At 35.8% G+C, this 25,584-nt stretch overlaps 4 protein-coding genes across 5 annotated transcripts; 2 read left to right on the forward strand and 2 right to left on the reverse strand.

Annotated features, from left to right (window-relative positions):
- Positions 1-2,600: 2,600 nt before the first annotated feature.
- LOC110757567 (uncharacterized) lies at positions 2,601-5,849 on the reverse strand. Its single transcript, XM_021959222.2, has 7 exons — positions 5,692-5,849; positions 5,107-5,473; positions 4,546-4,773; positions 4,051-4,405; positions 3,830-3,957; positions 3,582-3,717; positions 2,601-3,261 (listed from the first exon to the last, which is right to left on the reverse strand). The coding sequence occupies exons 2-7, from the start codon at positions 5,448-5,450 to the stop codon at positions 3,022-3,024; spliced, it is 1,431 nt and encodes a 476-aa protein (XP_021814914.1). The 5' UTR covers positions 5,451-5,473; positions 5,692-5,849; the 3' UTR covers positions 2,601-3,021.
- Positions 5,850-6,918: 1,069 nt separating this feature from the next.
- LOC110757588 (NHL domain-containing protein) lies at positions 6,919-11,872 on the forward strand. 2 transcript variants are annotated; one of them, XM_021959248.2, is made up of 7 exons: positions 6,919-7,237; positions 7,573-7,644; positions 7,756-7,923; positions 8,195-8,365; positions 8,671-8,880; positions 10,393-10,481; positions 10,953-11,872. In XM_021959248.2, the coding sequence occupies exons 1-7, from the start codon at positions 7,153-7,155 to the stop codon at positions 11,598-11,600; spliced, it is 1,443 nt and encodes a 480-aa protein (XP_021814940.1). In that variant the 5' UTR covers positions 6,919-7,152; the 3' UTR covers positions 11,601-11,872. The 2 variants fall into 2 exon arrangements, with proteins under 2 accessions (XP_021814940.1, XP_021814941.1); XM_021959249.2 differs by having other exon boundaries at positions 10,956-11,872.
- Positions 11,873-14,467: 2,595 nt separating this feature from the next.
- On the forward strand, positions 14,468-18,947 carry LOC110757596 (uncharacterized). Its single transcript, XM_021959255.2, has 4 exons — positions 14,468-14,782; positions 16,058-16,180; positions 18,102-18,221; positions 18,679-18,947. Exons 1-4 carry the CDS (start codon positions 14,746-14,748, stop codon positions 18,741-18,743), a joined length of 345 nt encoding a protein of 114 aa, XP_021814947.1. The 5' UTR covers positions 14,468-14,745; the 3' UTR covers positions 18,744-18,947.
- Positions 18,948-20,295: 1,348 nt separating this feature from the next.
- POLD3 (DNA-directed DNA polymerase) lies at positions 20,296-25,369 on the reverse strand. The gene is made up of 8 exons (XM_021959199.2): positions 25,155-25,369; positions 24,548-24,603; positions 24,345-24,469; positions 23,693-23,852; positions 22,509-22,942; positions 21,805-22,344; positions 21,362-21,461; positions 20,296-20,696 (listed from the first exon to the last, which is right to left on the reverse strand). The coding sequence occupies exons 1-8, from the start codon at positions 25,221-25,223 to the stop codon at positions 20,573-20,575; spliced, it is 1,608 nt and encodes a 535-aa protein (XP_021814891.2). The 5' UTR covers positions 25,224-25,369; the 3' UTR covers positions 20,296-20,572.
- Positions 25,370-25,584: the final 215 nt, after the last annotated feature.

Genomic DNA, 25,584 nt, shown 5'->3' on the forward strand with positions numbered 1-25,584 from the left:
TACTTCTTGTTAAATATGATAAACAAAATGTCAACTATATTCTATAATGCATTTGTAACTCGAGCGACCGACCAATAGCATGAGTAACGCATTAGTAACTCAAATGATTAATAGCATTTATTTAAGTGCCCGATATCCCATGGAACATTTTTTTTGAAGTGTCAATAATATCTCCAAAAAAAAATTACACAGTATGCGTGATTCATCTATTATATCGCGTGAACATATTTTTATTGGTAATCTATTGCAACTCATCACGACAACATAATTTAAAGATTTCCCTTGTTAAAAGAAGGAAAATAAATCATAACTAGAAGTCTTCAACTTATTTATTATTGAATTCTATAACAAAAATGATGTATTTGCTTTTATGTTGAAGACATATCAAGACAACACAATGACTGACTTTAAATAAGTTGAAGATCAATCAATTTATATGCACCACTAATATGGTTTGCATTGCATCAACTTTTTCCTTGGTGGAACCACTGGTGGTGGAGAACATGATTCAATTCCATCCATATAAAAATGTTGTGAAAATGCATGAATGCGATATATGATTTCTTTTCTATATAAAATAAAATACAATGATGATTATATATCCATACGTTTTACTTCTCATTTATCTTGTTCAAAAGATTAAATATTTTTGCGTGCGTGCGTGCGTGCGTGCATGCATGCAGCAACATAACAAGTAGAAATTTGTAACTACTATTACTATTACTATTCCTCTTTTTTTTAAAGAACCTCTATGATATGATACGAAGGAAACTTTATTAATCATCAAAATGAAAATGAGGGCAACTTAAAATCTTACCCCTATTACTATTCCGTTTTAAAAAAGGAATCTTTGGGGAGAGTAACCTAACCACCGAGCCTATAATTGTTGTGTGATTAAACAAATATATTACTTAGTTTTTGGTTTAGTCATACTTTTATTTCCAATATTGAACGAGATCCCAAACTGGAATCATTCCTCTCTGGTTATAAAGAATTAGAGCATCTTCAACGGTAGTAGCTTTCATGATAATTAATTAACCTATATATAAACCTAATAGCCCAGCTTTCATGATAACTAATTAGCCTATATATAAACCAACCTACCTAAAATGTGCGCTAATTAATTACATTCGCCTACAAGGTTGGTGGTTAAAAGGAAGAATTGCTAGTGTGTGCACCATGCCTGGAAAATGATGTCGTTGTTGTTCTCTTTTAGAGCATTTACAATCATGCTCCCTATTTTGTAGTTAAAATTTAGCTAAAAATACACACAAATTATTTTAGAAGCTCTTTATAAAATTTGAACTCCAATCATACTCCCTAGTTTAAGGGGTCATAAATACTATAGTTATTTTATCATTTAATACGATTGGTCCATCTCTATAAAAATTGATATAAAAAAAATATTTAGTATCAATTAAGAATTTAAACTATGCATAAAACAAAGAGGTTTCTCTCTCTCCTCAGATTTAGGAGCTCCTAGAGGTTTCCCTATTTTAGGAGGTGGATAGGGAGCATGATTGGAGTTGAATGTTTCCAATTTCTCTCTAAAATTTATTTAATGGGGTGATTTAGAGAACTCATTGTGGATGCTCTTAATTAATATAAATATATAAAGACATGAAGAAGTCGCATGACTTAAAATAGTATGAGATTTAGAAGCCTCAGCTAATAGTTTGCTTGTATTGTACTTATATTAAACAACAATATTTAACTTAGAATATATCTTACAAGATGACCACTATGCTACAACTATATGCAAATGAAAATTAGATATTTGCTAGGTTTTTGGCGTGGCTAGGCAACTTAAGTTACATTGCAAAGGACCCACTGGCAGTGGTTTGGAGTAAATACTTCTCCAGGAAAGATTTTGAGTTCGAGTCCTAACATCCGTGTAATGTGTGCGAATTTAATATGGTACTGTCCATTTCAATAGAAAATGTCGTAAAAAACAAAGTTATAAGAATATTAGCTAGGGAAGGCCCAATTGGGCAAACTTATAATTATTCACTTCACAAATGTGCAAATTCTATGGAGAGACACGAATTTGCTAACCAGACCCAACATGAAGTTTGACATGAGGAAAAAGAAACTCGGTGCAGTGGGCATGGCAGTTTGAGTTGCTCGGGTGTGTGATTGGCTGGGGATGCCATTGTACCTGCATTTTAACTTTCTTATATGTCTTATATCACTGTTGTTAAAGACGGGCCGAAACCGAAATAGACGTGTATACAATAGGCGTATAAAACCATCACTGCTGGCTAGTCAATGAAATTTGTTCTATGTTTACGAAATGTATTGCAATTTCTTTTGGCAAATCCAAAAAGAAAAAGAGACTGCATTTCCATCATAGCTCGAGCCTCTCCATTTGGCATGTGTTCACTTAAGGTAGCTAAACATAATTGCAGGCTGGAACTGGAGACAATAGCACACATCACAGTCACATCTCAATCAACCAACATGTAAATGAACCCCATGACAAAATCAACAGTAAGTTCTTGTGATGTTAACAACTGTAAAAGGTAGAACAACACAATTTAGATGGGGACTATAGGCTTTTTTATGACATAAAAGATTAGAATTGCATACCCAAGCAGGCATTCTGTAAACAATGATAATTAGTTTTTAGGCAAAGGCAAAGTCAATTGTGTAACAGAATTACAGAAACATAATTAACAAGGGAATTTCTAACACTGTCTTGAGCATGAGGAAAATCCTGCCAGCTACTTCTCAAAAGGTGTCCTTAAAGATTTCAAACATGTAAATTATAAAGATCGAGGACCTTACAGTGTTTACATAGATCCAACGATACTTGACAATGAAACACAGGAGTGGAGGAAATGCGAAAGGGAAATGAAACCATATAACACTATGTTTAGAGGATTGCATTGCTTTTGTATTTTCTTCAAAGGAGTGATAAGAGATTAGCCTAATATCTTGAACTTCGCTGTTAAAACCTACTTACATCTCTCAGCACACCAAAATTGTCAGGGAGACCAACTATTACTGGCAACAAATTGCCTAGAAACCAAAGAAACCAAGCTCACTGGCTCTTTCTTTCTCGAATGTCTCGAAGTACTGATAGATGATTGTCACTGCAAGCAGAATTCCTGTTCCTGAACCAATTGCACCCATGAAATCGGCCAACACTGTCAGTGCACCGATGCACATGCCTCCAAAAGCAGCAGCTGTGGGAATGTAGCGGTTCAACTCCTTCTGCAAGTTTGATTCACGATGACCAGGCATCACCATTTGTTGTTCCTGCAAATTAGAAAGGGATATTGTTAGCATGATGCTTAGCTCTGTGTATAATCCGTAAAGTTCTGATTGAAGAATTGTTCAAAAGCATCTTTATTATATAAATAGTGCATCCGGTATGAATATAATTTGAGGATGATCTGGTCATTAAACTCAAGAGCATAAAGTGAAACAAATCATAAGAAATATATTAGACAATACATAAAGGGTAGGTATCTAGCCACACTAACCCCCTCATTTGCAAGAAAGAGATCTCAACAAAAATATAAAAACTTTCTTTGATCTATTAGAGAATACATAACTAAACTATTCAGATTTAATACCTTGAGCTGCTTGGCAACATCCTTGGCAGAGGATCCAGAAACTTCAATCCATGTTTTCGAGAAAAGTGCACAGGCTGACAACATGAACACAAGATAGAAAAGTGCATGGAAAGGATTGGCTGCCATATCAGCTAAGCTGCAAAACATTATAGCAACATATCAATTGAAGCACACATAATCATCAGGTTTACCAACAAAATTGCAAGCTTTATGAGGCAGAGTAAATAAAGGAAAACATTCTAAATTACCTTGAAGGTGCAGTGATATAATATGCAAGACCACCGACAGGAACGAATTGTCCACCTGAATATTCAGACTCCTTCCACTTACCCAAAAGATTCACAAGGAAATTTCCACTGTACCTCCTGTACAGCAACTGTACGTAAACATTTGAAAAAGCATCGTTACAATAATATACATTAGAAGAAAGTCCCCAAACTGCCCACACAAACATTTAAATCTCCAGTACCTGGGAGATGAAGTAAAGGTTGGAGACAAGTGCAGACTGCAAAATGATGGGCATGTTGGAAGTGTAGAACAGCTTGATAGGATAGGAACCCTGCTGTCCACGAGCATTCTTTGATCTCACAGGTAGAACCACACGGAACCCTTGGAAGTAGATTACTATTAGGAAGATCAACACTGTCGCAAGCAGATTTGTCACATTTGGAAGATTCTGCCGGTAAAAGGCCTCACGAAGAGCTCGAACCTTATCTGTTCGAGTTATCAGCAGATGGAACAGGGCAATAACAGCACCTTCAAATTCAGCTCCTCGCCCACTGTTGATAGTGGTGGGACTAAACGCTTTCCAGATAATGTTTTCACTGAAAAGGAATTATATAACTTTTTAAGTACTCAAAATTTGAAGTAGCATATCAGAAAATTTCCACAAAAGAATGAACAGACTGTAAGTTGTTATGCAAAAGATCATAACTAGGCAAGAAAGGATTACAAACTCACTCACCAGATATTGGTGGCAATGAAAAGGGAAATTCCAGAGCCTAGACCATATCCCTTCTGAAGTAGTTCATCCAAACATATCACAATTATACCAGCAAAGCAGAGCTGAATGATAATGAGAATGGCATTTCCAACTCCAAGTTGGCCAACACTACCATACATGCCTGAGAGAACATAGGCAACTGCCTCACCAATAGCTATCAGGATGCCCAATAACTTCTGTGCTCCATTCCTGGGAAGAAAAATGGAAATCATCACATGGAATACAAATAGCAATATGCTAAATATTAAAGCCACCCATAGTGATCACAATTAACATGCGCCATTTTTCTTAGGCTTAGTTTCCAAAATATTTCCAAATACAGTTTTTAGAAAGCAGTACAACAATGGCACTACAATTTCTTAACCCAAAACTAAAAACATATTCTAAAAACAATAACTTTTCCAGCTTTCCAGCCTGTTATGAACACCCTTTGGGCTGCATTGATTCCAAATAGTACGCAAACGAACAAATCAATACATATTAACCCAAATTAAATTCGAAGGCCTCAAGATATATACTTACAAAAGAGCACGATCTTCGCGTACATTGTTGTCCACTTCAATAATCTTAGACCCAGCAAGGAGTTGCATGACCAGCCCAGATGTGACAATTGGGGTGATCCCAAGCTCCATGACAGTCCCTCGATTGGAAGCGAGAATAACACGCATCCAATAGAAGGGATCTGCACCAGTGGTGGAGTGTATGCCATACAGAGGAAGCTGGCTGCAAACCAAGAAAATGAAGAGCGAGATCACGGTGTATATCACCTTCTCTCTGAATGGGACTTTCCTGTCAGCGCTCTGAACTTCTGGCAAAAACGAAAGAAAGGGCCTGACCAAATGAAGAACTCGAAATCCACCTCCCATGTTGCTTCGTCAAGGCTAATCACCTAATCCAAAACACCATTTGAGACCAGGTCAAAAAATTTTGAATCAAAAAACAAAATTGGTTTGGAAAATCTGGGCATTATGCTTGTGGTGATTTAGATCCAGCTGATTCTTATGAAATTCAGAAATAGAAACACAATCACACACATGCATATCACCTACAGTCACACACAATTACATCAGATCCAAACAAAGATCAATTTCAGGTTAAGAGACTGACCGTGCAAACCCCAATTTGGGAGCTCGAAACCCCAGAAATGGGTTTTCTTCTCTGGTGGGAAAATCCGATCTGAGAGAGCTATTATCGGATTTTGGATCTCGACCCGAAGCTGAAAACGAGAAATGGACTTCAAAGGCTTGGGCGTTACAAATAAAGGTGGCCTGCTTGTGAAAGTGGGACTTGGTCGCCACGAGGTCAAAGCCAATCAATGATGGACACGTGTCTGTATAAATGACGTGGGAAAAGATACCATACAGAAACAGAATTTGGAACTGTATTTTAAAGATGGATCATTCCCAAAAAAAAAAAAAAATTATAACGGTTCATTTTCTCTTTTTATACATTAGTCCATAATGCTGATAGATTTTAGTTTTTTTTTTTTAAAGCCTTTCACGAATTGATAATTCCACATAATAGGGTAATGTTTTAGAATTTCTCCTTCTCAAGACAGTCTCAAATAAACAAGGCTGATTATGGCAAAATTTAACAATACCTCGTAAGAAGTTATAGATCTTATTCTACTCTGCCTCTAAACTTTCAATTTGGTTATGAGCTCCCCTAAACTTTCAATTCGTGCCAAATGTCCTGATGTGATTCGTTATGTCAATTATTTTGTTAAATTGAGGGTCATTTTCGCTCATTCAAGTTCATACTTACTTTGACCTACTTTCACCATACCCTAAATGTACAAGATATTAAAATTCCTAACAACGGTTTTACCAAACATGAGAATGATTTCTTATACCTATTTATTCCCATGACTCTAATCCATGAATCACCGAGCCTTAACATTTTTCATCCCACTTTTGCTGCTCAATTAGATTCCTAAACGTTGGACCAAAAATTATTCATAAGATCCAAAATTGGGGTAAATGCTTGGTTACATCGCCAGTTAACTTATATACCCCTTAAAGTTAGTTATAAATTACATACGATGAAATCAAACACAAAACTGTGACATAATTGACGGTTAGGTGAATACTGGCATAAACTGAAAGTTTTGGGGCTCAAATCAAATTAAAAGTTCGAAAAGTTAAACAAAGTTCAAAGTTTCATGGAGCATTGGTAAAAAAAAAATTTGTTCTCAATTAAAGTAGAAGATAATTATCCCAGTAATTATTTTTTCCTCCCTAGAAAAAACTCACTTTCCGAAAAAGTGAAAAGGAAAAAAAAAGAAAAACGAGAAAGCGTAGAGATTAAAAAAGATCCAAGGAGAGAGAGAGCGTGAAAAACACTAAAAAGATCCAAGGAGAGAGAGGTGCGTACCGCCTGTCAGTCACCATAATCAAGCTCCCCAAGTACTGAGCAAAAACACGGAGCCCCAGTTGGTACTTTGCTTCCAAAACCCAAAATTTACAAAACGCAGCTGCTCTGCAATTCAAATCAAAGTCATGATTTCCTCGTAAACCTACTTGTACTTGAAAATTCAAACCAACTTGCTCATCTCTCTTCCTCAGTGCAATGAGAAATTCACTTTTCTTTCTCACTCTCCTAACACTCACTGTCGCTTACTCCCTCCAATTCCAAGCTCACGCTGCTCCTGCAGGTAACTATTACTCACCAACTTCTCTAACTCTCTCTCATGCTTTGGGTTCTGTGTTTGATCTGTTGGGTTACTGGGTATGCTTTGTTTCCTCACTTGCTTCTCTTATGAATGTATAGCGTTATTATATAGATAATTAGATACCCAGTTCTTAGTTTTCTTGATTCTACTAAATTTGTTCTCTTTATTCTGATATTCCCAAATAGCTTTCTCTCACTCATACACATGGTAATGATAATATGTTGGCTTCCTGTGATCTGCATATATACATCATGGGTTTTTTAGTTTCTTACTATTACTTCACTTATGATATGGTTTTGAATGAACTGTTTGCTCAGGGCCATTAATAAAACACTTGTCTTCTCTTCTCAAGTGGACCAGGGAAATATCCTCCAAAACACCGCAATCAGGTAATTTGAAGTGACTTATTAGAATATTTGGTTCTTTTTCTTGAACTTTATGCTTAATTGGCATAATTTCTGTACAAGTCTTTTATGGTTCATCACTTTGTTGTATTGCAGATGGGAATGTTCTTCAATTTGAGAATGGGTACTTAGTTGAGACTGTTTTGGAAGGTAACGACATTGGAGTAGTTCCTTACAAAATCCGCATCTCAGAGGATGGCGAACTCTTTGCCGTGGACTCCGTTAACAGCAACATTATGCGGATTACTCCGCCTTTGTCCCAATGTATGCAACAATACTTATGCTGTTTTACCGTATTTGAGATTGTTCCCTTCTTTTCCCTAACTTGATATTTAAATTTCCATTTTTACTTTTTTGACATTTTTCTATTTCAGTTTTGTTTCTTTTGGCCAGATGAAAGTTTTCGGTATCAATAAATTTGATGCTCATATTTTCTTTTACTTTTGCTCGTTTTTATATTGTTGTAGAGGGTGGTTTGACTGTGGAATTCAATATCGTTGAGTTTTAGAGTAATATGAACATTTCATGACTGCAGATAGTAGGGGAAGATTGGTTGCTGGGTCATTTCAGGGTTACACAGGACATGTTGATGGAAAGCCAAGTGATGCTCGTTTCAATCATCCCAAAGGTGTAACTATGGATGATCAAGGGAATGTATATGTTGCTGATACCGTGAATCACGCCATAAGAAAGATTGGAGATGCTGGTACATCAGTACATGTAGTTCTTGTTACTTTCATAGTTAGTTAGAAGCTTATACAGATGTATGCTGGCAACAAGTGAACTAAGGAAAAATATCAAATTTCTTTATGTATGTATGGCGTGTATTTATGTTGAATTAGCAAAACTAAAGTATGGAAATATAACTTGTACACGGGAATGTAAACTGTAAAAATTCCGAAGTTTTCTAGATTCTTTTTATTGAAAACCTTATTTACAAATTCCAATAAAAAGATTGAGTGGATTTTGTATAAATTATATTGTTCACATTCTTATACAAACTTTTTGCAGGTGTGACAACCATTGCGGGTGGGAAATCAAATGTTGCAGGCTACAGGGATGGGCCCAGTGAAGATGCGATGTTCTCAAATGATTTTGATGTGGTATATGTTCAATCCACTTGTTCCTTGCTAGTTGTTGATAGAGGAAATGCTGCTCTCCGGCAGATCTCTCTCAACCAGGAGGATTGTGATTATCAGTACAGTTCAATTTCTGCGACAGGTTTGATCCGATGTTGCTTATGTTTACTTTTCATTCATTAATGATGACATAAAAGCTCTATAACTCATGTTTTGGCTGTTATGGAAATGGAAATAGCTACACCATGCAATGTGTCTAGGAAGGCATACTCACTGATCTTCATGTGCATATGTACTATCCCTAGAATTTGCATAGGATATGCATAGCTGTTTTTCCTTTTAGTTTATGCAAGTGTGATTTCACATATTCTACTTTATGATGAACATGCACAATGATTTGATCAGTTAGCTTTGCTGACAAATGCTTATCATTGTGTAATATTTAATTTGATACTGTAAATGAGAGAGATGTCAAATAGAAGGTCTATGTCTTGGAGTATCCAAAGAAAAACCATGCTGTTATGGTCAAACTTTAAAGTTCTTATTATTAAGAAGCAGAATGTGTGGAAGATGATGGCCCATAAGTTGCCCTATCAGCTCAAATGTAGTATATGGCCATTAACTGATCAATGGGGACATAAAATAGCAGAGATATAGCAGCCATTTGACATTTGTTGACATAAAATTAAAAGTTCAATTTGATGAATTCTTGTGTCGGCTGGATGTAATCTGGATTGAGGAATACTCTTTATGAAGATTGGGTGTTCACTTCATTGTAATTCTTGATGTGTAGGATGTCTCTATATGTTTGTTAAAATTGTTTCCTTTGCAGACAGTTATATGGATATTAAGAAAGTAAATTCATTTCTAAGCTAGGAATAAGCATCACTATGCTAGTAGAAGCCAAATGAAATAGGGCATGAGCTTAGAGAAGTAGTTTACTGGTGTCTAGACCGTTGCTCATATAACATTATACTCATCATCTTCATCAATGTCATACACTCAGCTTTTATTGTACTGATGGTAGGGGGCTTTGGAAATCAGACACTTCCTTGGCCCAGCATCATATCAGGTTGCAATTTCAATCATATTTCCTGGTGCATATTTAGATCCCATGGCACATGTGACATGTGAATATGTAAGTATGGGTGGAAATGAAGGGTTATGGTTGGTTTGAAGTTTTGAACAGATTAAAATGGACTGACATAGAGCTACAGTTCAGCAAATGCTATCATTAAACATTATCAAATTCAAAATTATGTTCATATTGTGTAACTTAACCGCAAATAGACATCAAGTTTTTACATTGTGTGAAACAAATATAGACATTATATGTATATGTAAGGAGGAAGCACTAATCGGGAAACCTATTTGAGACCACTGTATTGTGCAACCAGTATAGAGGATATGATTCTGTTTGACATTCTCCTTTTTGCACAAGATATATGTAGTGTGTTCAGTTTCTTTCAAAGACACAGATTTTGTTAATGATTTGCTTCTCTTTGAGTGTTTCTAATAAGCTTGTTATAATCCTGCATTATATGCGGCATTAAAATATCTGATATTTATGATGTTTCATGATGACGAGAGCTTCAAATTCTACTTCAGATTGTGCTGCCTCTTTCTGACTGACATTTGTGGGTCTTTTTGGCAGATTTGCTTATGGTTGTTGGTGCTGTCTTGGTAGGGTATGCTACATGCATGCTTCAGCAGGGATACGGACCTTCTTTCTTCTCAAGAACGGTATACCTCTTATGATCTACTAATGCAGAAACATTGTATTTCAAAGCTTGTCCTTGAATTTTACCAAAATTTGATCTAGTCATGAATTTTACCAAAATTTGATTCATTTTCCACCCATCTCAGCTAATAAATGCATTACAAGCAAAACATGTTATTTAGTCAAATATTTCTGCCCTTATTTTTTTTCATTACTGCTTGTGCATGCTTCAGTATTCACAATTCTCTCTTTCTTTTTCCTTTTTCTTTTTTCTTTCAAAGCATTCGCTAATCTCTGAAGTCGCCTTTTCTCATGGAAAGGAAAAGTATGCTTCTGTGGTTTTACCATTTGTAAAAGTTTTTCCTTGGTCTTGCCAAGTCAATCCATCTTTTTCTTTATTGCAATGTAATAGAGCTGTGCATGCTTCCCATTGTGGTAAATTCTGTTTGGTGCACGTTGTGTTCCTCGCTTAACATAATGCATAACTTGTGTAGCAGCCACCTTTAAAGAGTGAAATTAAAGAGCATCCAAGCAATGGGAAATCTTCTCCAATGGTGGAGAGCATGAAAGAGGAACCAGGATGGCCATCTTTTGGACAGCTCATCATTGATCTATCCAAGCTTGGGCTTGAAGCATTGGCTGGCATATTTGTTCACTTCATCCCCTCCCGTTTTATGCCTGGTGGCTCCCAGAAAGGCCTCACACCATTAAAAGATGCTCTTAGGATGCCTGAAGATGAAGCTGAGACCCCATTAGTTCAGAGACAAAGTGCTCCTGCTCCTCTATCTGAGACTCGACAGGCCCATACTCCCAATGCAAGTGAGAAATATTCAGAAATGAAGCCACCAAAGATGAAGTCAGCTAGTTTTAAAGATCCCTCTTTGTCAAGCAAGCACCGGTCTTCAAAGCGACAGGATTCTGCAGAATTCTATGGATCTGGTGAGGTTTCTTCTTATAGCAGGTCTAAGAGCCAGAAAGAAAGACCAAGGCACCGCCAACGAGATAAGAGTGGCGAGGTAGTTTTTGGAGCTGGGACAGAACCAAAACCCATGGATATAAAGCCAGCAGGTTATGACAATCCGAAGTTTGAAAATTACAATATCAGGAGCAGGTACGGACCTGATAGCTCGTACCGCTTTTGATCAAACTGTGACCTAGTGATTGCTGCCCTTCAAATTTCAGCTAGTTTTTGCCCTATCTTGAATGTGCATCCTGTATTTCATTTTGAACTAGTCTGTAACCGAAGATGTGTTTTAAAGAGAAAAATACAGATGGCTTAGCTGACACTCAACAATGGTGTAACAAGCACTATCTTACATATGACTCTCTAGTTTAGGGACCATAACACGGCTGTCATTTTGTTAGGAAGTTAATGAGAAACTCGACATGCAGAATGGTTTTGCATATTTTCTAATTTCTTCTTTTGTTTTGCATAATATGGTCACTGGTTGGAAACTCATACGCTAATCAGGTTGATATCGTTAAAAATTAATAAATTTGCAAGTATTTCGAAAAATAGTAAATGTATTAGTGAAATTGCCTTCTAGGCATAGGGTGTCATAATCATACATTTATAATAGGTGGGTGGATATTGGTAGAACGGTGATGGATAGATGCATTCAACCTGAAAGGGTGTCGACCTAAAAAAAAATCTGAAAGGGTGTCTTTCAAAGGAGGTCTGATTTGGAAAGAGATCTGGACATAAATTTTTGTTGTTGCTAAAGTTAGGAAAGGGGAGGGGGGTATTCTCACACCATGAGACTACTGGTCTGAGTGATTCTGGATATGCCAAAATCACTTATGGAGAGAAGAGGTGTTTCTTCATAAAATCACTTAAAACCACTTAAAGTGAATATATAGAGAAGTGATTCTCCATAGAAGTGCATGTTGGCCTATCCAGAATCATTTTCAAATGAGCCCTTAATGAAAAAAAGTTGATGATAGATGGGCTGTATTGAAAGGAAACTAGGAAACAACCAAACCAAAATAAATTATTGTTCACTGAACCAATTACCAGTAGGATGAGTATGTAGGTAAACCTAAAAACTATTTTTACATGATCAGAAAAACAGAAAGAAAAAGGTTTCAAGGATTGATTTGGCTCTAGAAAGGTGAAGGTCTATTTAGAATGACAAAAGGCCACTGTTGAAGGATTTAAAGATGAAAACGAAAAGTCTTGAACAACAAAAAGTCCCCACAGCCCGCTGGTTTGGTTTCTAAACATTCCTGTCAACCTCACAAGTCACCTTGAGATAGATGTAGATAGATAGGTAGATAGATTAGAAGCATCGAGAGTTATTCAAGCAGCAAATAGAAGAGGGAGATTAGATAGTGGCATAGTGCAATGTTGATTTAAATATTGAATTATCGTACAAAATACATAAAAAATATTTCCGGCCCGAACTCATTAACTTCTTTGAATATTTCGTCTAAATAGACGGTGATGCCTCTCTCTTAAAAATGAAAATAAAATGTTGAATGTCACCAGAAATACAAGCACAATACATTACATTCAGATGCTACATTATAGTTTACCAATACACAACTAAAAAATAGCACATATAACTATTAATATGTATACCACATATATAATATATTTATTTTTGAGACTCACCTAATATAAATACTAAATGAAAAAAGTTTGGGAACACGATTGACATAGTGAGTGAGAGATGAAATAAGCAGAATGATAAATACGAGTAAAAAAGAAATGAGAATTCATTGGGTCGATAGTAACTACCAATTGGTTATTTATTTATTTATTTATTTATACAGAGCATCTCTAAAGGGAAGATGCAAAAAGTAAGCAAATTTCATTTGTCTTGCTATATCAGTATTTTCATGCTCTAAGAGAAGAGGCAAATGGGTAGACAAAATATACATACTCTCTCCAACAAGATAATAATGCCTACTTCAAAATGAAGAGGTATATTGAGCTCTACTTGCTTTTTATAATAAAATATAATAGTAAATGTAAAAGATAAAAATAAATAATATAATAATGGTTTGTAGACTTGCATTGCCTAGTCCCTTGGAGTGACTAACTTTTTTCATGAGGCAAATAGGTAGGCAACATGCCACCTAAATTATTATAGTATAATTTTGCCTGTTTCATTTGCATGCTCCCTTGGAGATGCTCAAATAAAAATTCTAATTTTGATAAGTATTTTGGAGCGTTGCCATACATGGCCACTCCAAAGAAGGAAAAATAACACCCTTTACAACTCCACAATTACCAAACAAGAGGGAACCACTCACCACTACTCTCTTACTAAACTCTTAGTGAAGTTTGGCATTGCTTATTTGAGGTGATAAGTGATTTTTTTAAAAAATCACTGAAGCCCAACCTGTTTGGTAAACTATGAGAAAATTACTTATTATTAAAAATTGCTGTGAGAGAAAGCCATAAGGGAAAACAACTAATGAAGTGCTTTCATTTTCTAATTATGCAGGAATCAATTTTGAAGAAACACTGGGTTTAATGATTACGCGACAATCATTTTCTGATTATGCGGGAATCAGTACCAACAACACTTTTAACAAAAAGTTTACCAACGCCAAACTGCTTTCTCTCACAGCAATTTTGACAGCGATTATTTTCACAGCACAACAATGTCAAAATGTCCCTTAGTCCTTTCTTTTTAGACACCAAAAAATATATAAAAAAAAAAAAAAAAATTTTTGCCAAAATTAGAAAGAAAAGGAGAAACCACACACACAAATATTATAGGAAAAAAATTTAGTTGAAATGAGAATAACACTATTTTACTATTATCGGTCAATAATGCTATGTCACATGAAAGTATTATTACTTGTGTCATAATGTTATTGGCGTGAGACATCAAAATAGTGACATTCGCGTTTCATGGAAGTATTTCTCTGAATCATCACTACACCAAAAACCGAGACCAACCCAACTAATACTCTATTTGTAGAAAAATATTAAAATATTTTTAAAAAGTAAAATAAAGAAAAAGTATAAGATGTTTCCTGTCATTCGTATATAATTGAGCAATGATTAATTAAATCATAAATACATAAAAAAAAATCTTAAAAAATCTAATAAAGCCTCCGACTTTTACTATTACAACTCTCGATCTGTCACCGGAAAAACCGCAGGCTCTCTCGCCGGAAGTCAGGTCGGGTCGGGTCTCTCCACTTTTGACTTTGCGTCTTCACGAAGCTGAAGCTCGAAGCTCAAAGCTCAAAGCTGCTTGCTTGCTTCTTCTTCTGCTTCTTTCGGAGCTCTCAATTTCTCTCGTTTCCGTTTTTCTCTCTCTCTGTAGAATGGGTTGTGCTGGATCGTCACAGACCAAAGGAGACGGTGAGGTCACTTTATCATTCTCTGCCTCAGTTTTTTCGTTTTTCTTTTAGGTTTGATGCTTTGGCTTCCGTTTGGCTGCTTGGAAAACGCAGGAAACGAAAGTTGAAATCTTTGAAGTGATTGTAAAATAATGATATGATTTACAGAGAAAGGTTGAGCTTAGCTGAGCTGAGCTGAGTCAAACTGTTGAATTCTTTGTTTTCCCTGAAATTTTGTTCATGCAATTGGGGTTTATGAATTATTGTTATTTTAACTTCAACAATCAATTTCTAATATGGTTTGCAAGATTCATATGCTTTCTTGTTTGACAACCAATGCTGGAAAGGATGAAGCAGTGGAATTCTTTTGAGAAAAAGAACAGGGAACCTTCTTGCATTTTGATAGATAAGAGTTAGAAAGAGGATTAAGCACTGGCATTCCGTTTAGCTGAAGAATCAAACATCTGAAATTTGAGGTTGTAGAGATCGATTTAGGCCTTTAAATGTGCTTTCAACCATCAAGCTGTGCATTGAAAAGCCAGACTTAGAATTTATGCCGAAGATGGTATTGGGCATTCTTTGATTCAGACAATTTTGTTACTGTTATTATCTTTCTGATCTTAACATCGATGTGTGCGTGTTGGCATTAGTTTCCAGCCTGTATGTTGTACGTTTATGTGATCATAAATGAAAAGCATTAGGTGGTTTTATTAGTTTAGCCCCAAATTCAGAAAGTCTAGTATATATCTTCCTCTTCTCTCTTACCCTTGTGTTCATGCCCATGTCTGCATGTTCCTGAATGCATCTGTGTGATCTGCGTTTTCTTTATTGATCACAAGCTGAAAGTTGTGCAATGATATGCGTTAGATAAAATTTTAGTTTATTATGCCATCTGTTACATTGTGAAGTACTACTGGAAAGAGAATTTAGGTCTTATTGAACTTATGAATGTCATAGTTGGAAGGCATGCATAATCCAGAAAAAATCATGAGTTTTCCTTTTCTAGACTAGTTTATTGAACTACTTTAGGTTATTATTGGATGGGGTTTTGTGGTTATATTGCTTAAGTATTTCTTTTTAGTTCACAGAAGAAAATAAGGGAAAGGAAAGAAGTAGGTTCATCTGTTGGGGGCTTCAGTTGATGGAATAAAGTTGTCACTGTTTTGTTGTTCTTTCTACTAATAAATCCTTGATTATATTCTGATCATTTTCAATGCGCTGAAAAAGTGGTTGATCGTTGGAGTTTAAAGGCACTCGTAATTTCAGAGGCAATAATTAGAACTTGTATATTAAACAGGGGCTTTGAAAAAGGTTCGGAAGCCAAAACCTTGGAAGCATCCTCAGCCATTAACAAAGTCTCAGCTCTTGCAGATGCGTGAAGAGTTTTGGGACACTGCTCCTCACTATGGAGGCAGGAAAGGTAATATTTCCTCTGAATGTATATATAATGACAATTAATAATTACAGAAAATCTTTGGGGTTCTTTTTGTTTTCTTTGGATTGAATTTTGGGGTCTACCTAAGGTTAAGCTTACCTGGTATGAAATTACTTAGTCATAGTGTTTTTTATTTTTACATTTTTTAAGTTCCTACTAAGATAATATTTTTCTATAACACAAACAGTTCTTTCACGTTTGTGAAAATCATAAGAAAACCAAGGGGTGGCAACTAAACAAAGGAACAACAGAATGTGTTCATATATGGAAAACCAGGGAAGATATCTGGAAATCTTTGCAATTTATAATTATATCTTTCATCATGATCCACCATATTTAATTAATCAGGACAGCCATTTTCTTAAACCTATCAGTAATGATTAGTGAGCTTGATTGTATACACACACAGTAAGAAGGGTAATAGAAGCTCTTATCATGCGAACATTGACTTGAGAAAACAGGACGAAAACTATACTTTATTGCTTTTGTAGTTACCTTTAGATATTCAACAATTGGTTTGAGACGGGTTTCCTTTCAGTTGTTTGAATTCAATCCACAAACTAAATTGTAGTACTCTTAGCTTTTATTCTAATTGTCTGTTGATGTATCAATTCTACCATTATATGCACTCATTTGAGATTGAATGACCATTAAGGTGCATAAATGTTCTAGAGAACTTGATTACAAGATTTTAAACGATAAATTTTTTGTAAGTTTATGATCATCCTGAATAATTCATGAGTTCTGTATAGAAATGAATAGTAAAGATACCCGAATCTTGGTATTGACCCTGAGCATTCTTAATAGTATAGGGGAATCTGATTTTCATGTACTGTTGTGTGCTCTGGAGCAGCGCTCCAAGCATGTTTGTATTATTATCTGTATAATTAAGCATGCTTTAGTCTTGTGCTGGCTGTGTTTCCCTTTTCAGTTTGAAAGAGGGGTGGGTGGAGTTTATCCCTTTAAAGTGTTGTTCCTATGACAGTTTGGAGTTTCTCTCACCATTCTAAAGATTAAACTTCTAGTTCAGTTTGGAGATCCTATGATGGCTCTATCTGTTTTATTCAGAACTAGTATTTGCCTAAGAAATGTCTTAATTGGATAGAAGGTGTTTGTTTTTGGGGGTAATTTTAGTGTAAGGTATACTGAGTAACCCAGGAACTTTTCTATAGAAGGTCTTGTAACTTAAATGATAGTTTGTTAGTGGATAAGGTCAAGACGAGTGAGGATAAATTGTTAAATGAATGCAAACCAGGGTAGGAATAAGGGAGAACCAAGATTGGAGATGATCACATCATGTGAATGCAATGGTAGCTAATGGCTGCATCAATATGGATTGTGAATTGGACAAACTACAACATCATAGGAAGGTTAAAAGAGTGTTGGTTGTCATGGGAAGGACATGATGGCTTATTATTAAATAAAATACAACCTATATGGGGTACTATGGTTGAAAAGGATTATGCTTCATCTTATCCAGATTTAAAAAAGATTAGCGTCTTGTCCAAATATCTAAGGGTGGGATTTGTATTTAGTTGAATAAGTTCTTCACTAGTGGGCACCTCTGACCTCAAATATCACCTTACCAATGTAATATCAGAATGTTGCAAATATTATCAATGATCACATGCCACCCAGCGATGGTTCACACAAGTCTTCTAAAAAAACAATTCCCTATATTTTGATGTGTTTGTTTTTGTAATAGGAAGTGGTGTTGTAGGCTCACGCTTCTGATAGAAAAATAAAGAAGGGTCTTTTCAAAAAAAAGTGATTATTGTGATCAAGTTCTTATTTGACTTTGCATTGCTACAGTGGGGGGTTTTTTTTTTTTTCCTCCTCTTTTTGAAGTCTCATTCTTCACACATGTTATATCTGAACCATAAATTTCACTTATACTGGACTTTAGAGATTTGGGATGCACTTCGAGCTGCTGCTGAAGCAGATCTAAGCCTTGCACAAGCGATTGTGGACAGTGCTGGGGTCATTGTTCAAAGTGCTGATTTGACAATTTGCTATGATGAAAGAGGTACTTATCCAATTCGCATTTGTCTTCACAATTTTTTGCTGCCTCCAAAACACTCCTATCTATGCAGGTTTTATTTTTTATTTTTAAAAATTACCAAAACTGTATATTTTCAAGGTTGTTAGGATTCAGTGGTGCTGAAGGGCTAAAATTATCAGTACTTTGTGCTGTGTATGGGCGCGTATGCTTATGTCTCTGGGCGGGCGAGTGTGTGTGGGTATCTTATATTTTTCTACCTTATTGGTGTTTGACTTAGGGTACTTGAGCGGTAGACGTATCAGTATCCAGTATGAGTATGCCTTGTACTGCTTTATGTTGTGTGTGTAGGTGTTGGGGTGTGCGCTTGTGGATGAATTTTGGACAAACTTGTTACATCTTTATATAATGGCCAAATTTACCTTCACAAGTTCTCTTTATTTTCAAATCCTCTTGGCTTGCCCCCTTACATGACTTCTCGCAGGTGCAAAATATGAACTACCCAAGTATGTTTTGAGTGAGCCAACCAACTTGATTCGAGAGAGTTGACTGAAGGAGAAGATATGACAAACTTTGTTCACAAGATTGAATGTAAATCATGTATATTTTTCTCTCATTCTCTTCCATATCTTTAATAGAGTCGGTCACTTTTTATGCTTTTCCATTTGCATTCACTTGGATTCTTCCTAGTTTGCTGTAATCTTCAGTTGGACAGGAATGCTTGGACTTATTTTATCTCACTCTTTCCTTCTCCATCGCTCTCTCTCCCCCCCTCCCCCCGAAAGAAAACCCCTAGCTTGTACCAAATCTTTGGAGCCAACAAGATGCAGATAAACATATTTTGTGATATTCAAAATTTCATTTTCTATAAGTAGTTAAGACTCAATGGACTCTTGTTGGAGCTCTACGCTGTCATAAGCCAAAGGTTATTAGGCTTTAGCGCCATGCTTTGTATTTGAAATTTGCTTTCGTTTACTGCTTCAAATTGTGTCATTATGAGTTCCTTTTACATGAATTCAATTCAATGAATAGTGTGAGTGAACCCCATGAGGAGAGATCATTGCTGCTTTTATAAGTACCCAATAATGACCAAAATATAGTTAAGCCCAAAAAACAGATAATCATGATGTTACTTGAGTGCACCCTTCTATTTTCACTTCTGTAACTTTGTTGTTGATGCTTCATTATTTACTTTGCTCAAAATCTTTTTTTATTGTCACCGAAAAAAAAAAATCTTTTTTTATTTTTTATTTTAAAAAAAAAAGTTATAACAACATTGCCCAAATTGTTACAAATAACGAAGTCTGTAGACCAATGAACCTGCAAAATACTCAGCCATGTTCAGTCCAATTCTACATATTTGGCTAAGTCATCATTACTTTTATCCCCAAAACTAGCCGTTATTAGAGCTATTGGGACAAGAAAAGTATGCCCTTTGGCATCATGTAAAGAAATTTTGAAACCGAAAACATTGAAAAGCCAAAGCAAACTTAAAAAGGTGGCAAAAAATAAAAAACTTAAAAAGGTGGCACCCTAGTAAGCTGGGCGACACACCTTTCTAACTTCAAGATAAATTCTTGAATTAGAGGGGTGAAGCATATCACTCGTCGGTTCACACACTAAATAAGAGGGAGCACAATGGTCCCACTCAAGGCAAAGATCCCCCTTTTTGTGTGCGACCAGATGAGTGACGTGATTGTGTCAAAGAATCAATCTCTGCTTGTAGTTAAGGAAAGAATCTCTGCTTGTAGTAGTTAAGGTACATACATGAGTGACGTGATTGTGTCAAAGAATCTCTGCTTGTAGTTAAGGTACGCCGAAAATCCCAATTTTGGTTTTTGGTTATAAAGAAACAAGGCAAATACTATTTGTTCTAGCTTCTGTTGGGGTCTAGCTGCCCAAATAAAAAAAATACCTTCAGTTGGAGTCGAAACAGTTTATTCAATGTGATGAAGTTAAATGGTTCACTTCAACAAATCTTTCATATGGTGGTCATATTCTTAATAAATAAAATTTTCATTTATGTAGATGGTAAACTTGAATGGCCGGTCAACCACAACGTAGAATATGTCATCCCTACCTGCATTCATGATCCAAGGTAGAATATGAACACAGGCACATTTAAATTTGAAGTAATCAGACTATCCAAATGGCCCCATGTCTGCACTCTGCTAGTACAAAAATAAACCATGATGGTTTAATGCTGAAAATCAAGAGTATAAATCCGAAAGAAGAGAATATACACATTCGAGCCCTCGATTAGCAGCAGAGAAGAAAAGCAAACACTCTTCTCTCTGTCATCTTTGAAAATATAACAAGATGTAAGAACCATTATAATCAAACACTGCTGCAGGGATACTTGGGGTTTGAAAAAGGGCTTAGGCCTTCTTGAAGAATGAAAGAATATTGCCTTGCTTAGGGTCCTTGTTTCCACCCTTTTTGCTTCCTGCTTTGCCATTTGTTGGAGCAGTGTTTACCACTGACTTCTTAGCTGCAGGAGGCCTGGATTAACAAATCCAACATTAGAGTTCAGGCACCAGGCACAAGCTAAAACTTCAGCAAAAAAAAGTCAACGAAATGAAATGTTTTGGCACAAACGAAGTATAATCCAAGCTAGGAAGTAGAAGAAACCACATGAATGCCTCAATTACTAGTACAAGTATACAAGGCCAACTGTGATGATCAGAATTCAAAACAATTGAGATATACGGCATCGGATCTACATGTTGTTCTAACATCTCACTATTTGATGCAGTATCTCCAGAAAATGATTATTCAATATTCTAGCTGTTTAAGCCTGCACTACCTGGTTGCAACATCAGATGCAATTAACCGTCCCTAACACAAGCCAATGACATTTGCCACATTATTTCAACCCACAAATTTACAGGGAGTTGGAATCGGCACAGTTGAATACGATGTGAACTTTTTTGGTATGTTTGTAATCCCACTGATCAAGAATTCACATGATGTGAAAAAGAATTGAGCTTGAAAACCAGAGAAGATGTTTTTTCTTTACAAGCATCCTAGACAAGTAACATGGATAAACTTGCAAGTTAAGCAGACTGGTCCTTATAAATAACACAAGTAACATGGATAAAACAGAAATAATAATACCAATAATAATAGTAATAATCGTAATAGTAATTATAACGAATTAAACTAACCTGTTGACAGCACTGGCAACTGTTTTATCAGCTTTCTTAGTTATACTAGTGTCGGCTTTCTTTGCTTCTGTCTCCTCACCCTCCCAGATTACCTCAGTCACTGTATAAATCAGATTAAAAGTAAATTAGTAATAGATAAAAATAGACATAAATGTCTTGTTCAAAGTGATACAGGAGAAGATTACCTCACACAGTGAGAAAATATTTAATTTTGATTGATTTCAACTATATATTAAACAGTTACCATAAGTTGCAAAAGAAAAACTTAATTACATAGGAAAATTACTTACAAACAGTTACTATGAAGTCCATCGTAATTTACTATATTTGGTTAAATAAGAGCAAAGGTTAAATTTTACAGCAGAAACAGCCATGCTAATTTGCCAAGTAACATACTGCAAATGGGACTCTTTGAAAACTGAGGCATCTAAACCACAGCGTACCTTCTCTTCCACGTTCATCAATCACTGTCTTCAAAACTTTTCTTCTTTTAGGTGAACTTGAAGCAGCGTTGTTCGGTTTATCCATTTTGTTAAGATCTTTTTCGGGAATACAGCTATGTGTCTTCTCTTTCAGGATAATCCCAGCATTTATCCCTTTGCTGATGCCTGAAACTGAAGAATCTTCTCGGAAAGATTGGTTAGATTTTCGATCAACTGAAACCTCTTCCTTAACCATGGGTTTATCTTCTACCTTGGGTTTATCTTCTACCTGCTCGTCAAAGTTCAAACTGGTTCCCTCCAGAACCAAAACTTTGCTACTTTCTTTCAGATCTTGGCATGATTGCGCTTTTGGATTATCTGGTGATGCTAAATTAACTGCATCTTCATCTTCATCATCATCTGAGAAATCAAAGACAACCCTCCTTTTCCTAGTGCCTTCCCCATTGGAAGCTCTCTTGAAATTGACTTCGTGACCATCATCGTCGCTGCTGACACTGGCTACTGCTTCTTGGGCACAAACTTGAGCGTCTGCACTAGCTCCTGACATGGGAGGAAGGACACAAAGATACATTTCAGCCAGCAATACATTTTTTTAGCAAAACAAAACCACCCCTATTGCATCTAAAATGTTTCTCAGAGAATTTTAAATTCCCAACTTATCCATCATGGCAAGAGGTAAAAAGATAAAGCAAAATGAAACCAACCAGTATCATTAGGAATAGAATTATTATTTTCTGATAGAGTATTTGACTTTGGCTTGACAGATGCACGACCCCACAAATTTGCCAATGAACCTCCAGAAGCAGAAGAGCTTTTATCATTTTGGACTTTCTTTTTGTTAGCAGGCACAGGAGGAACTTTATCTTTGACTGCTGGTGGTTTGTTAGCCTGATCAAAAGCTCCCGTTCCATTGCTTTCACTTTTGACATCTTTTACCACATTGGGAGCCTGTAAACCAACTTTTGGGCTAGATTGTTGTCCTTTATTCTGGACATGTTTTGGAAATGCAATATTTTGATGAGCTAAACTGCTTTCAGATGGCCCTACGACTGCTTTGGTTTTAAGTTGTGGAGCTTCAATGCTCAATGGCGCTCCCTCCACATTACGCTTAACAAAGGAATTGGAAATCCCACAAAACCTGAAGAAGAGGAGCATCGAAAATCAAGGAAGCCAAATATCACATATATAGTTGTATAAATATGTCTTATATCTCTCAAATAGATTAAAGTCCTGTGAAAATAATACATTAAATTCTAGCAAAGAAAACAAAAATATGAACGGAACAGTTCCCTCTCAGCTGAGTACACTACCATGCATGAGTGCTGAAAACATAAACTCTAGTATTTTGCAAAGTATAAAAGCCAAATGTCCTCTCCTAGAATTTTCAGAATTTTAGGAACATCTGATGCAAAACAAAAAATGCAGTTTTGTAATTTCCCATCAGAGAGAAAAAGAACAAAATTTGATTAAGTTCTCTCTGTTACCTTGAGATGAACAATTTCATCTTTTAAAATCTAAGAGAAATTTTTTTTTTGGGTCTGAATCTAAGAGCATACAGTGATAGATCATTTTGAACTACTAATCTGAGCCTTTTCTATATGATAACTAAAATGCAATATTGTTAATAAGCAGAAAATCAGTCAAATAAATTAAAAACTCAGAGTGAGATCTTTTTCATTCACTTTTCTTCATCTTTCTGCACTTTCTAGAAAAGGTTCCAATGAATAAACGGTCAAACTATTAAGTAATCATTACTGAGCAGAAGAATTATAAAAAAAATCTGTTCAGATTCACCAGACTTAGTGCTTTACAGCACTGGAACTTCCTAAATTTTCAGAAAGAAAAAGCATACGTTTTATATACAGATGTACAATGAAAGGAAATATACCTGTTATCCCTCAAGCAATTTTCAACCGATGGAGCCTGCTTGAAGAGCTCCTCTGCTTGTACAAATTCAGCATTCCACAATGCAGCTGGATCCTTTGGGATGCAAGCTTGCACACTATAAACCTCAACTGAACAGTTGCCTTCAAATTCTTCTTTTGCTTCTGCATAAAAGCTGAGAGACATGAGTTCCATAATATTTCCACTTACCTGATGTTTAATAACAAGACAGACCAAGTCTTATTAAAAAGATGATGAGACACAGACGGAACAGTTATATTAGATTCAACAATTACAAATATTTTTTAAAAAGTGAAACCAATGTTGGTATATTGCTCATGAAAGAATGAATAAGTTCAAAAGATATAATAGCATCTATTCCAAACTGCGGAACCATAGCTCAAGTACATATGCTGCGTATATAATTCTAAGCGTGTACTAGTTATAAGGTTTGCGGAAAAAGTACAAAACATCCTATTGGAAATCTCTCTCTCTCTCTCTCTCTCTCTCTCTCTCTCTCCCATGTTGCATCGAATAAGACCAGGATGAACTCCAGTGATTTAAAAACATAATATTCTTTCTGCTCCTCTCTGACATAGAGTGAAAAAGATATCAGCATAAGTATATGTACACACTATTCTATAATTAAATGTTACCTGCAAGTTTAGGCCCAGAAACAAGCCTTATATGGTAGCTCAAAGGATTGCTCTTCAACCAGCCAGCCAAAACATACACCACTTCCAACCCATTTCCATGTTTTTCAACAAACTCATGGAGTAACCTATATACACAAACTGTCAATCACATGTAAACCTATAAAAAAAAAAAGCAACCCAGAAGCTGTTAAGACAGTTCCTACCTCTTCGCAGCATTGGAAGACACCAAGTAATTCCGACTCAGCCATTTGTAGGAAACCTACCCATCAGCATTGAAAGTAGATTTCTTTAGACAATATTATGAATTCCTATGAGGTTCCACAAATCTCAACTCAAGTTCTAGTGAGAAATTTTCTTTGTTCATCTTTAACAAACTTCAGGATTATCTATTTTCAACTAAACATGCAAGTCACAGTTCAATCTCCAAATCAAAATGAGAGGGTTTCTAGCTTATTTCATTCTGCAACAACCCATTACCATATCCTTAAAAAAAATCTTAAAAAAGTAAACTTTTTTCAGCTTGCTGAGGCAAGTACAAGATTCGTATAGCAGCAGACATCAATATAGGCACTTATAGCAAGATAACAGTAAACTAGTTGAAACAAAGAGAAATTCAGCAAAACCCTTGTCAGAGCTCCATAATAACAGAGTAATTCAGCAGCAAAAAATACTAAATCAAAGAAACTCGAAGTGAAATTCATATTGCAAAAATGATGGGCTGTATCAATATCACAGTGAATTAAGATAATAGTTACAAAATTGTGAAAAACAAGAAGAAAAACGAGAGGTTGAGAAAGGATGGATTGTTACCACTTGAAGTTGATCGGAGACGAGGGTTTCGATGTCTTGGATGATTCCTAGGGTTTCGATTTGGGTCATTTTTTTAAAAAAGGAAAAACTTAGGTCGTTAATTTTCTCTACGAATAACAATAAGAGCCCGTGAAAAATAGATCTTCAATGGCTTTCCCTCCCAAAGCTCACCTCTTTTCCCGCCATTCTCTGAGTGGTTACACTTACAACTTACAAGCTATAACTTATGTTATGTAGGTCACATAGGCACGTGCTTATTTGGGAAGCCATAATCAGGGTTTGCTCTCCTTTTTTTTCTTTTTTTTTTTCTTCTTCCTTCCCTACTCTGCTTCGATTGATGCAATCATGCAAAGTTCCTTTTTTTTTTCCTCTTCATTTTTAGGTCATGAAAATTCCAATTTACTTATACTTTAAAAAAAAAAAAAATGAT

Source organism: Prunus avium, chromosome 4 (assembly GCF_965620075.1).
Source record: "Prunus avium chromosome 4, drPruAviu1.hap1.1, whole genome shotgun sequence".
Classification (NCBI taxonomy): domain Eukaryota; kingdom Viridiplantae; phylum Streptophyta; class Magnoliopsida; order Rosales; family Rosaceae; genus Prunus; species Prunus avium.